Source organism: Nerophis lumbriciformis, linkage group LG04, assembly GCF_033978685.3.
Source record: "Nerophis lumbriciformis linkage group LG04, RoL_Nlum_v2.1, whole genome shotgun sequence".
Lineage (NCBI taxonomy): Eukaryota > Metazoa > Chordata > Actinopteri > Syngnathiformes > Syngnathidae > Nerophis > Nerophis lumbriciformis.
The window spans coordinates 60,886,521-60,900,000 of NC_084551.2; the positions used below are offsets into that span (position 1 = coordinate 60,886,521).

Here is a 13,480-nt window from a genome sequence, read left to right on the forward strand (position 1 = left end):
GACAAAAGTATTGGGACACTTACTACTAAAACTGGACAAAAGTATTGGGACACTTAGGACTAGCACCTGCCAAATACGCGGGCCCGACCAATGCTGCTTGCAGCTTTAATTTGTATTGTTCTTTACTATAGTATTTTTTTGCTATTATTACTACTGTTTTTCTTACCGTTTGTTTATTGTTGTATTATTTACATTTTGTTAGCAGTTTATTATTGTATTATTTACATTTACAGTGTTAGTGTGGGGCCTCAAAGGTGGGGTTTTCCTCAATCAACATCAATAATCCACATAGTTTCCCCTCCCACATTTAAATTGGTTTAAAGCACTTTGTGCCGCAACTTGAAAAGTCTCATATAAAGTTTTGACTGAGAACTAAAGACAAACAGTAGAAAAGATTGTACTTAAATAATGTGCAGTCTCACATCGTCACATCTTGAAGTTGTCACGGAATCGTGTTGAAAGAATCGGCTTTTAAAACTGCGCCTTTTGCGTTCTTTTTCCACTTGCAGACCACTTCCGTCCATCCATTTCTTACCGCTTGTCCCTTTCGGGGACAATGCTGGAGCCTGTCTCAGCGGCATAGAAACCACTTCCCATATAAATCACAAAAAAACACAAATTGCCATTGATTAAGCGCATCAATTGAAGCGTTTTACCCTTTGAGAAGTAACAGTAGTAATAATACTGTATGACTATTTGTAAACAAAACAAAAAAAAAAACGTAAAATAATAGAGAATATTCGCATAGTACCACATTAGAACAGTAATACAATATATTCACAGTAATAATTATACAATATTTAGCGTTTGGGCTTTTCTGTAAACAATTGTACTTTTATGGTTATTGTCTAACTTACATTAAAATGTAAATACTATGTTGTATTTTAAATGGTGTTATTGTCATGTGTGTATTAATGTATAAGTTTTAAAGCCTTTTTGAAATGTTAGTGACTTTTCTTTAATCCAGCAGATAACAAGCATTATGAAACGTTTTAAAGAGCACAGTGTAGATACAGATAGTGAGTGGGCCATACGCTCACTGAGGCCTTATTTACCCATCAGTATGATATTGTATACGCTATGCCAAAATACAGAGAAATATTTATATTTTTTGTTAATTTAATGCAATACATATTCTCTACATTTTAAAATATAGTTTGTATGATATACATTTGTATTAATGCAGTAAATAATCAAGTCGTTACTCACATACTTGCTTTTTTAATATAAGAAAACATGAATACGAAAACAGACGGCGGGGATGAACTCTTAAAAAGATGTACCTGCTGTGCGGTGGAAATACTTATTTACAATGTCGTCAAACATGTTCAATCATTCACTTTTAAAAAGGCACCTTTTGACACTTTCTTAAATCCCCTGCATTACTACTTGTCACCAGCAGAGGGCGTTTCCAACTACAGTACATTCATTAAAAACAAGTTGTGAAAGTGGGTAAAAATGAGTCTTAGAGTTCTTTGTAAAAAAAAAAGTGAGTTTGTGTGTGCGCTGCTGCTACTACAACGAGGCGGGCGAGAGGAAGATGTTGAAAAGAACAGCAAAGAGGAAAAAAACCAAGTAGCCTACGATACAAATCCAGAAACGAGGGTCTTTCAGCAGCTTCTTGTTGTAGTCGCTGAAGAAGACGTAGCCGATGGTCATGCCCGCCACGATCCCTCCCAAGTGAGCCACGAATGACACCTTGATGAGGAGACACGTCAGCGATTAGCGCAGAGCAAGCAGGTATTAATTACATCAAGCATCTTTTAACTTTAGTCATGATTTGGGGTGCATGAGAAAGTGGAGAGGAACACGTACCTCTTTATGGTCATGACGAGTTGACAAACTAAAACCCTTATCCTGTTCTACAGACCCAGTCCCCCCTTGCTTTTTTAAAGAAGTCTGGGACTCTATTGACTTGTCTGTTAGAGCGGTGTTTTTCAAACACTGTGCCACGGCACACTAGACAGTCTGGTGTGCCGTGGGCATACTTGCCAACCCTCCCGGATTTTCCGGGAGACTCCCGAAATTTGGCGCCTCTCCCGAAAACCTCCCGGGACAAATTTTCTCCCGAAAATCTCCCGAAATTCAGGCGGACTCAGGTCCATGCGGACCTGAGTCCGCTAACCCACAATATAAACAGCGTACCTGCCCAATCACGTCATAACTGTAGAATGATGGAGGGCGAGTTCTTGGTTTCTTATGTGGGGTTATTGTTAGGCAGTTTCATTAACGTCCTCCCTCACAACAACAGCAGTCACATTTTTGTCTACCGTAAAGCAGTTTGTCTGCCGTAAACAGCAATGTTGTGACACTCTTAAACAGGACAATACTGCCATCTAGTGCATTTGATGACAGCACTTTTGTGCGTGCCACACAGCAATGCATCATCAGAGAGGGTGTTCAGCATGGTTAGAAAAATAGTGACAGAGAATAGAACAAGGATGGACAATTAAACCCTTAACTCAACAATGAGTAGATGAGTATTATGTGTGTGTATATGTGTAAATAAATGAACACTGAAATTCAAGAATTTATTTTATATATATATATCCATCCATCCATCCATTTTCTACCGCTATACATATATATATATATATATATATATATATATATATATATATATATATATATAATAAAATAAATATATATTTATAGCTAGAATTCACTGAAAGTCAAGTATTTCTTATATATATATATATGAAATACTTGACTTGGTGAATTCTAGCTGTAAATATACTCCTCCCCTCTTAACCACGCCCCCCGGCCCCGGCCCCGCCCCCCACCTCCCGAAATCAGAGGTCTCAAGGTTGGCAAGTATGGTCGTGGGAGATGATTTAATTTCACCTATTTGGGTTAAAAATATTTTTTGCAAACCAGTAATTATAGTCTGCAAATGATGTGTTGTTGTTGCGTGTCGGTGCTGTCTAGAGCTCGGCAGAGTAACCGTGTAATACTCTTCCATATCAGTAGGTGGCAGCAGGTAGATAATTGCTTTGTAGACGTGGGAAACAGCGGGAGGCAGTGTGCAGGTAAAAAGGTGTCTAATGCTTAAACCAAAAATAAACAAAAGGTGAGTGCCCCTAAGAAAAGGCATTGAAGCTTAGGGAAGGCTATGCAGAATGAAACTAAAACTGAACTGGCTGCAAAGTAAACAAAAACAGAATGCTGGACGACAGCAAAGACTTACTGTGGAGCAAAGACGACGTCCAGCCGAACATGACATGACAATCAACAATGTCCCCGCAAAGAAGGACAAAAACTACTGAAATATTCTTGATTGCTAAAACAAAGTAGATGCAGGAAATATTGCTCAAAGGAAGACATGAAACTGCTACAGGAAAATACCAAAAAAAGAGAAAAACCCACTAAAATAGGAGCGCAAGACAAGAAGTAAAACACTACACACAGAAAAACAGCAAAAAAGTCAAAATAAGTCAGGGTGTGATGTGACAGGTGGTGACAGTACACCTACTTTGAGACAAGAGCTATAGTGATGCATGCTTGGTTATGCTTTAAAGTCATATTCAACAATTGCGACTTTTTACTGTCAACCGAGTTTCGTTTTTTAATGATTTCTGCTGGTGGTGTGCCTCCGCATTTTTTCAACGCAAAAAAATGTGCCTTGGCTCAAAAAAGGTTGAAAAACACTGTTAGGGACATCATCAACAGCAGCTCTTTTTGTAAAGGAGCTGTTGTTGAGCCTTTGATTAAAAAAAAAAAAACAGGTCTTGATCCTACAAGTTTATCCAATTATCGACCCATTTCTAAATGACCTTGGCGCAACTACAGCCTTTTTTAGATGAAAATAACACTTTAGATTAGAAATGTCCGATAATGGCTTTTTTGCCGATATCCGATATTGTCCAACTCTTAATTACCGATACCGATATATACAGTGGTGGAATGAACACATTATTATGCCTAATTTTGTTGTGATGCCCCGCTGGATGCATTAAACAATGTAACAAGGTTTTCCAAAATAAATCAACTCAAGTTATGGGAAAAAAATGCCAACATGGCACTGCCATATTTATTATTGAAGTCACAAAGTGCATTATTTTTTTTTAACATGCCTCAAAACAGCAGCTTGGAATTTGGGACATGCTCTCCCTGAGAGAGCATGAGGAGGTTGGGGGTAGGGGTTATATTGTAGCGTCCCAGAAGAGTTAGTGCTGCAAGGGTTTCTGGGTATTTGTTCTGTTGTGTTTATGTTGTGTTACGGTGCGGATGTTCTCCCGAAATGTGTTTGTCATTCTTGTTTGGTGTGGGTTCACACATATTTGTAACAGTGTTAAAGTTGTTTATACGGCCACCCTCAGTGTGACCTGTATGGCTGTTGACCAAGTATGCCTTGCATTCACTTGTGTGTGTGTGAAAAGCCGTAGATATTATGTGATATCAACACATTCCACTCATCCTGCACATTCAAACTAACACTTTCCCAAGTTCCAAACCAAATTCCGGTTTTCCTGGAGATTCAAACTCTTCAACATTGAAACCATTCCAACATTCTGTCAGCATTTCACTTCAACTTCAGCATTGGAGCATTCACACGCCATTCCTTCAGGAATTGCCTCATTCAGTTGAATTTACGGTCAATGCAACCAAACCGCGTTCAAAAGACAACAAGCATGAGGTCAGTGTTTCTTTACAAACTGCCACTGCCACCTACTGGCCTGGCATGCATATTGCATACCTGCCAACTTTTGAAATCAGAAAAACCTAGTAGCCAGGGTCCAGGGGCCGCAGGCCCCAGTAGGTCCAGGACAAAGTCCTGGTGGGGGGTTCAAATGTTTATTAGCATTCAGACAGGTTAAAATGTTGCTAAAACCATCACTTTTCTATCAGTCACAGTGACTTTTCAAAACAAAAACATTACAGCAAAAATCATATGGGTTGATTGACATGTTTATTCTGTAAGCTAACTTCAATAGTTTGAAATTATTTTGACAGTTAATGCCAGTTATCCTGTCAACCTTTCACAAGACTTCAATTTGTTAATTGAAAGTATAAACACTTTTTACAGTAAACAAATGGTAAAACAGTACTAAACAATTCCATAAAAAAAAAAATTGGTGTCATTATTAACTTTCTGTCCAAGCTTGTGTAATCTACTGCCTTGTTCAATTGTAAAAAATATTCTGTGCCTAAAATTCACATTTCTATCACAATTATCATACTGTAAACATGGTAAGCTAACTTCATTAAAATTAATAGTCCTGTCAATAGCATGGAATTACAATTCAAATGTAGTTTTTTTGTAAGCCTTTCAAAAGAATTCAAAATATGAAAAATTAATGAAAATTAATTTAAGCCATCAGACACTTGAAAAGTGGCACATCACATCTCTAATGTAATCATTTGAACTTTTCAACAGAAATAGCACTGCAAAAATATGAAGGACATACTTCTGTATTTTGGTAGTTATGCTGTCAACATTTAACAAGATTTCTTCAACTTGGACTTGAAAGCATAAATAGTATAAACACTTTTAACAGTATAACAGTACTAAACAATTCCAATAGATAACATTGGTGTCATTACCTTTTTGTGGCTAAAATCCAAATTTATTCTATCAGATTGATCATACTGCAAAAATTATATGGTAACTTTATGATAAGTTTACTTCATTAAAATGTAATTCAATAGCATCATTAGCATGGAACTACAATTCAATTGCAGTTTTCTGTAAGCCTTTCAAAAGAATTGAAGAAGAATGAATGAAAATGAATTTTAGCAATCAAGACAGTTGTAAATGCAGCACATCACATCTTCCATGGTCACATCACAGTCAATCATTGTGACACAGCTTTGTTATTGTCCATGGTGCACCTCTTCGCTTTCTTGAGCTGCTCCTTTGAGTGGGTCATACTATGACATTGGCTTCCTGAAGCTGTCATCATCATCTTCCTGGTCATCAGGCTTCCCAGCACTTCCCAGCTAATTCCTCCGTGTCCGATCGAAAAATCTTGTCTGCACAAGGTGCAATTCGCGTAGTTTTCACCCTTTGTGGAACGGATAATTATTCCCGGATAGGCTTTTGAATATTCTTCACGGAATGACTGCAGTTTTCTTTTCGGTTTAAGACTCGTTTGCGATTTTTCTCCGGCTGATTCCATGATCGTTCGCTCGTTTGGAAACAATGGCCTCGTGCTTGGCAGCGGTGCTATAAATAGCCTCGCGCATGGCATTCGGAATGGCTCGATAGGAAGTTACGGGAAGCAGTGTCGATTGTCATTGTTGTTACGCAATTTCGTGAATAAAACTTAAAAAAAATTTTTTTTAAATTAATGAAAAACCGTATTTTTTATCACTGCAACCGTAACCCGGAATAGGTTGATGAAAACCGTACTAATTACGGGAAAACCGGAGTAGTTGGCAGGTATTATTGCAACACTTTCAGTTATATTTTTTTTTGCAGTTTTTTGTCAGCTTTATATGAAGCAATCTGTCAAAAATGCTAAATCGTCGTCGTAATGTAGTAATGTGTCTATTTTTGAGGATTTGAAGCCATTGTGTGTATGAAATGGCCTAAAACGTGGCAGGACGGGTTTACAGGTGGAAGTAAATAGGAGCCAGGGGGCATGGATGGAGGAGGGAGGGGACAGGAGTGTACTAAGTAGGGCAGGGATTCGAGTACTATGCAAAATATGCAACTATTCTACACACTGGAAGAGACACACACACCTACAGTACGTGTGTGTGCAAGGTGAATCAAGTCCCAGCAGGATCCTTTCATCCAGCCAATTGACGAATCCTAAATTCCAGCTTGCTGGCAGGATTTTCCTGGCAAACACTGAGATAATTCACATACCTTCATACCCTCGTCGCCCGCAAATCTTCTGTAGAGAGCGAATCCAAAGTCCACGCCGACTAAGAACGATGGGAGGCGTGTCAGCGTGCGTCTAAACAACGTGTGAAACATCAAAAGATGTCCGCCTACCGATGAGCAAGATGAGGAGGATACGGAACACGCCGAGGACGGGGATCATCTCCCGGAAATTCTATAAAGAGTCAGGACAGGAAACAACTTTGTGATATTGTCGTCTGGCAGGAATAAGCTTGTAAACTCCCAATTGTGCTTTTTTAACCATAAATGTGTTGCTAGGCAGAATTTTTTTTAAGGAGGTTCAAATGGACCAACATTAAATAAATACATCTTGAAATATTAACTTAAATGTGTAATTAATAATAATTGGAATTAAATACTTAAATGCGGTATTAAATGGCTCATCAATTATTTAATCTTTAAATATTTAATTACTTAACCGTTTAATTGATTTTAATATTTGTGATTTAATTAATTATTTCATAGTTTCATTTTTTTTTTTTATTATTTAATGAACCTGTTTGGCAGCACTTCATATCAAATGAAAGCTGCAAGCAGCGTTGGTCGGGCCCGCGTATTTGGCAGGTGCTAGTCCTAAGTGTCCCAATACTTTTGTCCAGTTTTAGTAGTACGTGTCCCAATACTTTTGTCAAGTTGTAGTCCTAAGTTTCCCAATACATTTGTCCAGTGTAGGTGTCCCAATACTTTTTTCCAGTGGTAGTCCTAAGTGTCCCAATACTTTTGTCCGGTGGTAGTCATAAGTGTCCCAATACTTTTGTCCGGTGGTAGTCATAAGTGTCCCAATACTTTTGTCTAGTGTACCTACCTTGTCTGCATTGTGTGGGCACGCTGGTGCTTCCTGCTTTTAAGCAGCCATCTTAAAAAAACAGCAGCGCAGCGGTTCTTTGAAGGGTCATAAAATCAAAACCGGAGCAGTTAGAAAAACGCTGTTCTGTACTTTTATACACAAGGGTTCAATCTCTCTCCTGTGTTAGTTTGAAGCCGAAACGACAAACGCACTCAGAGGAGATAGTTTTTGAAGGAAGGTGACCGGTTTTTACAAAAAAATTGTTTTGAAGGGGGAATAGCAAACTTCCTGTTGATTTTTGCTGGGGGTTGTCAATCTATGAAATGTAGGTCTAAGTGAGACCTACATAGAGGTTTTTGTTTCATGTCTCTCCGACCTTCCCAGTGGGAGTTACAGGCAGTTTTGTCATTTTTTTCTTCCGAGGAGCAGTTTTTTCAGCGTTTTATTCAAAATTGCGCTAGAGCGCAATTTTGAGATTTGGGGTTAGGTTTTTTTATTAGATCGCAATTTTTGCCAGTCCTGATGTGTGTGTTCAGTTCGGTGAGTTTTGAAGCATGTTAAGGGGGTCAAATTACAGCTCAAAGAGGCAAAAGTGACTGTTTTTAGTACTTTTTTGTCTTGAAGGGGAAATTGCCAACTTCCTGTTGATTTCTGCCCAAGGATGTACAATTATGAAATCTAGGTCTAAGTCGGACCTACATAGAGATTTTTGTTTCATGTCTTTCCGACCTTCCTAGTGGGAGTTACAGGCAGTCTAGTTTTTTTTTTTCCTAGGGGGCGCTAGAGCGCAATTTTGAGTTTTGGGGTTCGTTTTTTTCCATTAAAAGACAATATTCGCAGGTCCTGATGTGTGGGTCAAATATGGTGAGTTTTGAAGCATGTTAAGTGGGTCAAATTAGTGCTCAAAGAGGCGGCCGGTATAATAATAATAAAACCTTACAAATTCAATAGGTCCTTATGTCCCATTGCATAAGGACTCCCTTTGGGAGTCCTTATACAATGGGCCATGCGGGCCCTAATTAAACGTCAAAGTCAGTGGGCGGGCTCCAGGCTTCAGACCAAAGCAATCATTGGATGAGATTTGTGTAAGCTCCGTCCCCCATTAATGAAATAATTGAAGAAATAATGAAACATACTTTTGCAATAAATAAATGAATGACACAATTGACTGGCAGGAATAAGCTTGTTAACTCCCAATTGTGTGTTATTTTTAACCATAGGGAAAATGTGTTTAGGATTTTTAAGGAGGTTCAAATGGACCAACATTAAATAAATACATCTTGAAATATTAACTTAAATGTGTGATTAATAATAATTGGAATTAAATACTTAAATGTGGTATTAAATGGCTCATCAATTATTAAAAAAAAAAAATTAAATCTTTAATTACTTAACCGTTTAATTGATTTTAATATTTTGTGATTTAATTAATTATTTCATAGTTTCATTTTTTTTTTAAATTATTATTTAATGAACCTGTTTGGCAGCACTTCGTGTAAAATTAAACGTCAAAGTCAGTGGGCGGGCTCCAGGCATCAGACCAAAGCAATCATTGGACTTGGATTTGTGTAAGGTCCGCCCCCCATTTTTGTGGGTGAGTTTGACGGATAAGATTAATTCACGAAGGTTCATGAAATTTAAAAAATGATTAAATTGCCAAATAATTGAACATACTTTAGCAATAAATAAATAAATGAATGACACAATTGACTGGCATAAATAAGCTTGTAAACTCACAATTGTGTGTTTTTTTAACCATAGGGAAAATGTTTTTTTAAGCAGGTTCAAATAAACCAACATTAAATAAATACATCTTGAAATATTAACTTTAATGTGTGATTAATAATAATTGGAATTAAATACCTAAATGTGTTATTAAATGTCTCATTAATTTGATGTAAAAGTACATATAATTATTTAATCATCTATTTGAATATTCAATTAATTAATAGATTTTAATATTTTGCAATTTAATTAATTATTTCATAGTTTAATGATTTTTTTAAATTATTTAATGAACCTGTTTGGCAGCACTTCATGTAAAATTAAAACCATCAAAGTCAGAGGGCGGGCTCCAGGCTTCAGACCAAAGCAATCATTGGATGAGATTTGTGTAAGCTCCGCCCCCCAACTTTGATGGGTGAGTTTGACAGGTAAGATCAATTCACGAAGGTTCACGAAATGTAAAAAATGATTAAATCGTGAAATAATTAAACAAACTTTTGCAATAAATAAATTAATGACACAAATGACTGGCATGAATAAGCTTGTAAACTCCCAATTGTGTGTTTTTTTTAACCATAGGGAGAATGTTTTTTTAAGGAGGTTCAAATGGACCAACATTAAATAAATACACCTTGAAATATTAACTTAAACGTGTGATTAATAATAATTTGAATTAAATACCTAAATGTGTTATTATATGGCTCATTAATTTGATGTAAAAGTACATATAATTATTTAATAATCTATTTAAATATTTAATTACTTAATCGTTTAATTGATTTTAATATTTTGTGATTTAATTATTTCATAGTTTCATTTTTTTTATTTTTTATTTAATGATCATGTTTGGCAGCACTTATAATAATAATAATAATAATAATAATAATAATATATTTTATTTGTAAAAAGCATTTTTACATTGAGTAAACAACCTCAAAGTGCTACAGTGTATTAAAAAAAATAATAATAAAAAATAAATAAAAATAAAAAACTATTACAGCCAAACATCTAAAACTAGTATGCATACATCTAAAAAAAAGGCTTTTTTAAAAAGAAGGGTTTTTAAGCCTTTTTTAAAAACATCCACAGTCTGTGGTGCCCTCAGGTGGTCAGGGAGAGCGTTCCACAGACTGGGAGCGGCGGAGCAGAAACCGCGGTCTCCCACTTCATATAAAATTAAACGTCAAAGTCAGTGGGCGGACCCCAGGCTTCAGACCAAAGCAATCATTGGACGATATTTGTGTAAGCTCCGCCCCCCAACTTTGATGGCCGAGTTTGACAGATAAGATCAATTCATGAAATTTAAAAAATGATTAAATCGTGACATAATTGAAGAAATAATTAAACATACTTTTGCAATAAATAAATGACACAATTTATGTATTTAATTCCAATTATAATTAATAATACATTTAAGTAATTATTTAAATATTTATTTATTTAGTCCCATTAGATACTCCTTTTTTTTTTTTTTTTTAGCACAATCACAATGGAAATATTATGTAACTGTCATACAAGAGCAAAAACTCACCACCACTGCGTTCATGAAGTAGCCCCCCATGAGGGCGTAGACCCCTCCGGAAGCCCCCACCAAGGCACTGAGTGGATCAAAGATGGAGCTGGCCAGCGACCCTGCAGGGACAGAGGGAGTGGATGCGTGACAAAGTCCGCTCTAGTGCCACAAGCCAAGACACCTAAAAAGGCGTCCCTCACCTGCCAAGACCCCCGCCATGTAGATCATGCCCACTTCAAACCCTTTGTGGACCATCTCTAAGGGGATGCCGAGCAGGAGCTGCATGAACAGGTTGCCCACTATGTGCTCCACGCTGAAGAGACACTCAATTAGTCATGTGAATTCTGCCTAGCAACAAGTGACTAGGACAAGTCTAATTTTCCTGGTATTATTATCCGGGATGTGCCGATCAATTGGCTACCAATCAGTATGGGACCATTTTCATGAACACAATTACGTGATCGCTATTGCCGATCCCCTCTGGCTGATAAAGTACTTATTTTTAGTTCCCAGACCGTATGTCTCCATACACAGTGTGGAGCCGCTCCCCTCAGCTAATAATAATAATCGCCTCCATTACTGAGTATCACAAGGATGCAGGAGAACTTTGAGCGGAAAAAAAACAGGCAAAGGATTTCAATGAGTAGCAGACAGTAGTTTTTGTTTAGTTATTGTGTACTATTGATTTTGTTTTTGGCTCAATAAGGAAATTGTTTAAATATTGTGTTGATATCGTTAAACTACTAATATCCCTCTTCATAAATTCTTTTTTTTTTTGAAGTACAGTTAATACATGTTATCGGTATAGACCACAGATGTCAAACTCAAGGCCCGGGGGCCAGATGTGGCCCGCCACTTCATTTAATTTGGCCCTGGAAAGCCTGGAAATAACATGTATCAGTAAAGTACTGTAACTTTTATCACTAAATGTATTCTTTCTTTCTATTTTTGGGAAAAAAAAAAAATGAAGTCCAGTGTTTCCCACAGGACAGGCATCTATTTGTGGTGGTGTGCTCGGGGGGCGGGGGGTTACGGCGGCAGCGGCGATGACCAAGAAGAACGCGGAGTTGGAATATAAGTACAACACTTTATGTACATATTTAGCTCATTTAAATTACCGACAGGAAGGCGAGAAACACTTTATTTCAACAGACTCTGGCGCCGTACCTGTCGTCAAAACTCCAAAGACCGACTGCACAGTTGCGCTAACAAAATAAGAGTCTCAGAAAGCTGGCGTGCACAAGCTAGCAAGCTACGGAGTTTGCCGACAATGTATTTCTTGCAAAGTGTATACAAAGGAGTACGGAAACTGGACAAATAAGATGCCAAAAACCAACCACTTTCATGTGGTATTGGACAGAAAGGAGGACTTTTTTTCTCCTCCATTCGAAAATGCGGACGTTATCATCACCACTGTCTGATTCCAATCAATGCAAGTCATCAGAATCAGGTAATACACCAACTTATATTCTTGTCTTCATGAAAGAAAGGAATCTATATGTTAAACATGCTTGTATTATCTTTAAACACCTTTAACTTGTTAACAATATTAACTATATGTGTTAAACATGCTTGTATTGTCATTAAACACCTTTAACTTGTTAACAATATTAACTATATGTATTAAACATACTTGTATTATCATTAAACACCTTTAATTTATTAACAATATGTGTTAAACATGCTTGTATTATCTTTAAACACCTTTAACTTGTTAACAATATTAACTATATGTATTAAACATACTTGTATTATCATTAAACACCTTTAATTTATTAACAATATTAACTATTACATGGACTACTAGTCCATGTAATCGCAAATTATGTTAACTTAAATAGTGTCTATTTATGCAAAAATATCTGATCAAACATTCAAACCATTTTTTAAATATAAATAAATACTAATAATAATGATTTCAAAGCAAGTTATCCATCAAATTGTGCAATGTAAAAGTAGAAATGCATTTCATGGTAAAATTGTGACATTTACTGTGGTTTTTACAGCATTTTTCTCTAAATGAAATAAAAAAAAACAGTATTTTTTTACTGTAATAAACGGTGGTGCCATTTTTGCATTTACAGTAATACACCAAAAAATCTACAGTTGTTGAGTTGCGGTAAAAACAAACAAAAAAACTGGCACCTCAGGGTGCCAAAATGTTAAAACTGTAAAATTGCATTTTTTTTATGTACAGTAAAAAAACAAATGTAAATTTTACAGTAAAATTCTGGCAACTGAGCTGCCTTTTTTTTTTTTTTTTACCATATAAACAGCAGTACGGTTTTTCCATTTACTGTAATATACACTACATTTTGAGGGGAAATTATTGCAACTTACCTTTTTTTTTTTTTTTTTTTACATTTTACAACAGTAGTTTTTGTTTAGTTATTGTGTACTATTGATTTTGTTTGGCTCAATAAGGAAATTGTTTAAATATTGTGTTAATATCGTTAAACTACTAATATCCCTCTTTATAAAAAAAATAATTAAAAAAGTACAGTTAATACATGTTATCGGTATAGACCACAGGTGTCAAACTCAAGGCCCGGGGGCCAGACGTGGCCCGCCACTTCATTTAATTTGGCCCTGGAAAGCCTGGAAA

The 13,480-nt window shown here is 36.4% G+C and overlaps 1 protein-coding gene across 2 annotated transcripts in view; it reads right to left on the reverse strand.

Annotated features, from left to right (window-relative positions):
- Positions 1–1,205: 1,205 nt before the first annotated feature.
- Positions 1,206–13,480, reverse strand: part of rhbdl2 (rhomboid, veinlet-like 2 (Drosophila)) — a 25,798-nt gene continuing 13,523 nt past the window's right edge. For both annotated transcript variants that reach the window (XM_061958732.2, XM_061958731.2), the window contains exons 4-8: positions 11,076–11,188; positions 10,894–10,994; positions 6,944–7,004; positions 6,815–6,873; positions 1,206–1,698 (exon numbers count right to left, since the gene is read on the reverse strand). In XM_061958732.2, the coding sequence (XP_061814716.2) occupies positions 1,516–1,698; positions 6,815–6,873; positions 6,944–7,004; positions 10,894–10,994; positions 11,076–11,188 (517 nt within the window). In that variant the 3' untranslated portion in view covers positions 1,206–1,515. The remainder of the gene's footprint in view (positions 1,699–6,814; positions 6,874–6,943; positions 7,005–10,893; positions 10,995–11,075; positions 11,189–13,480) is intronic.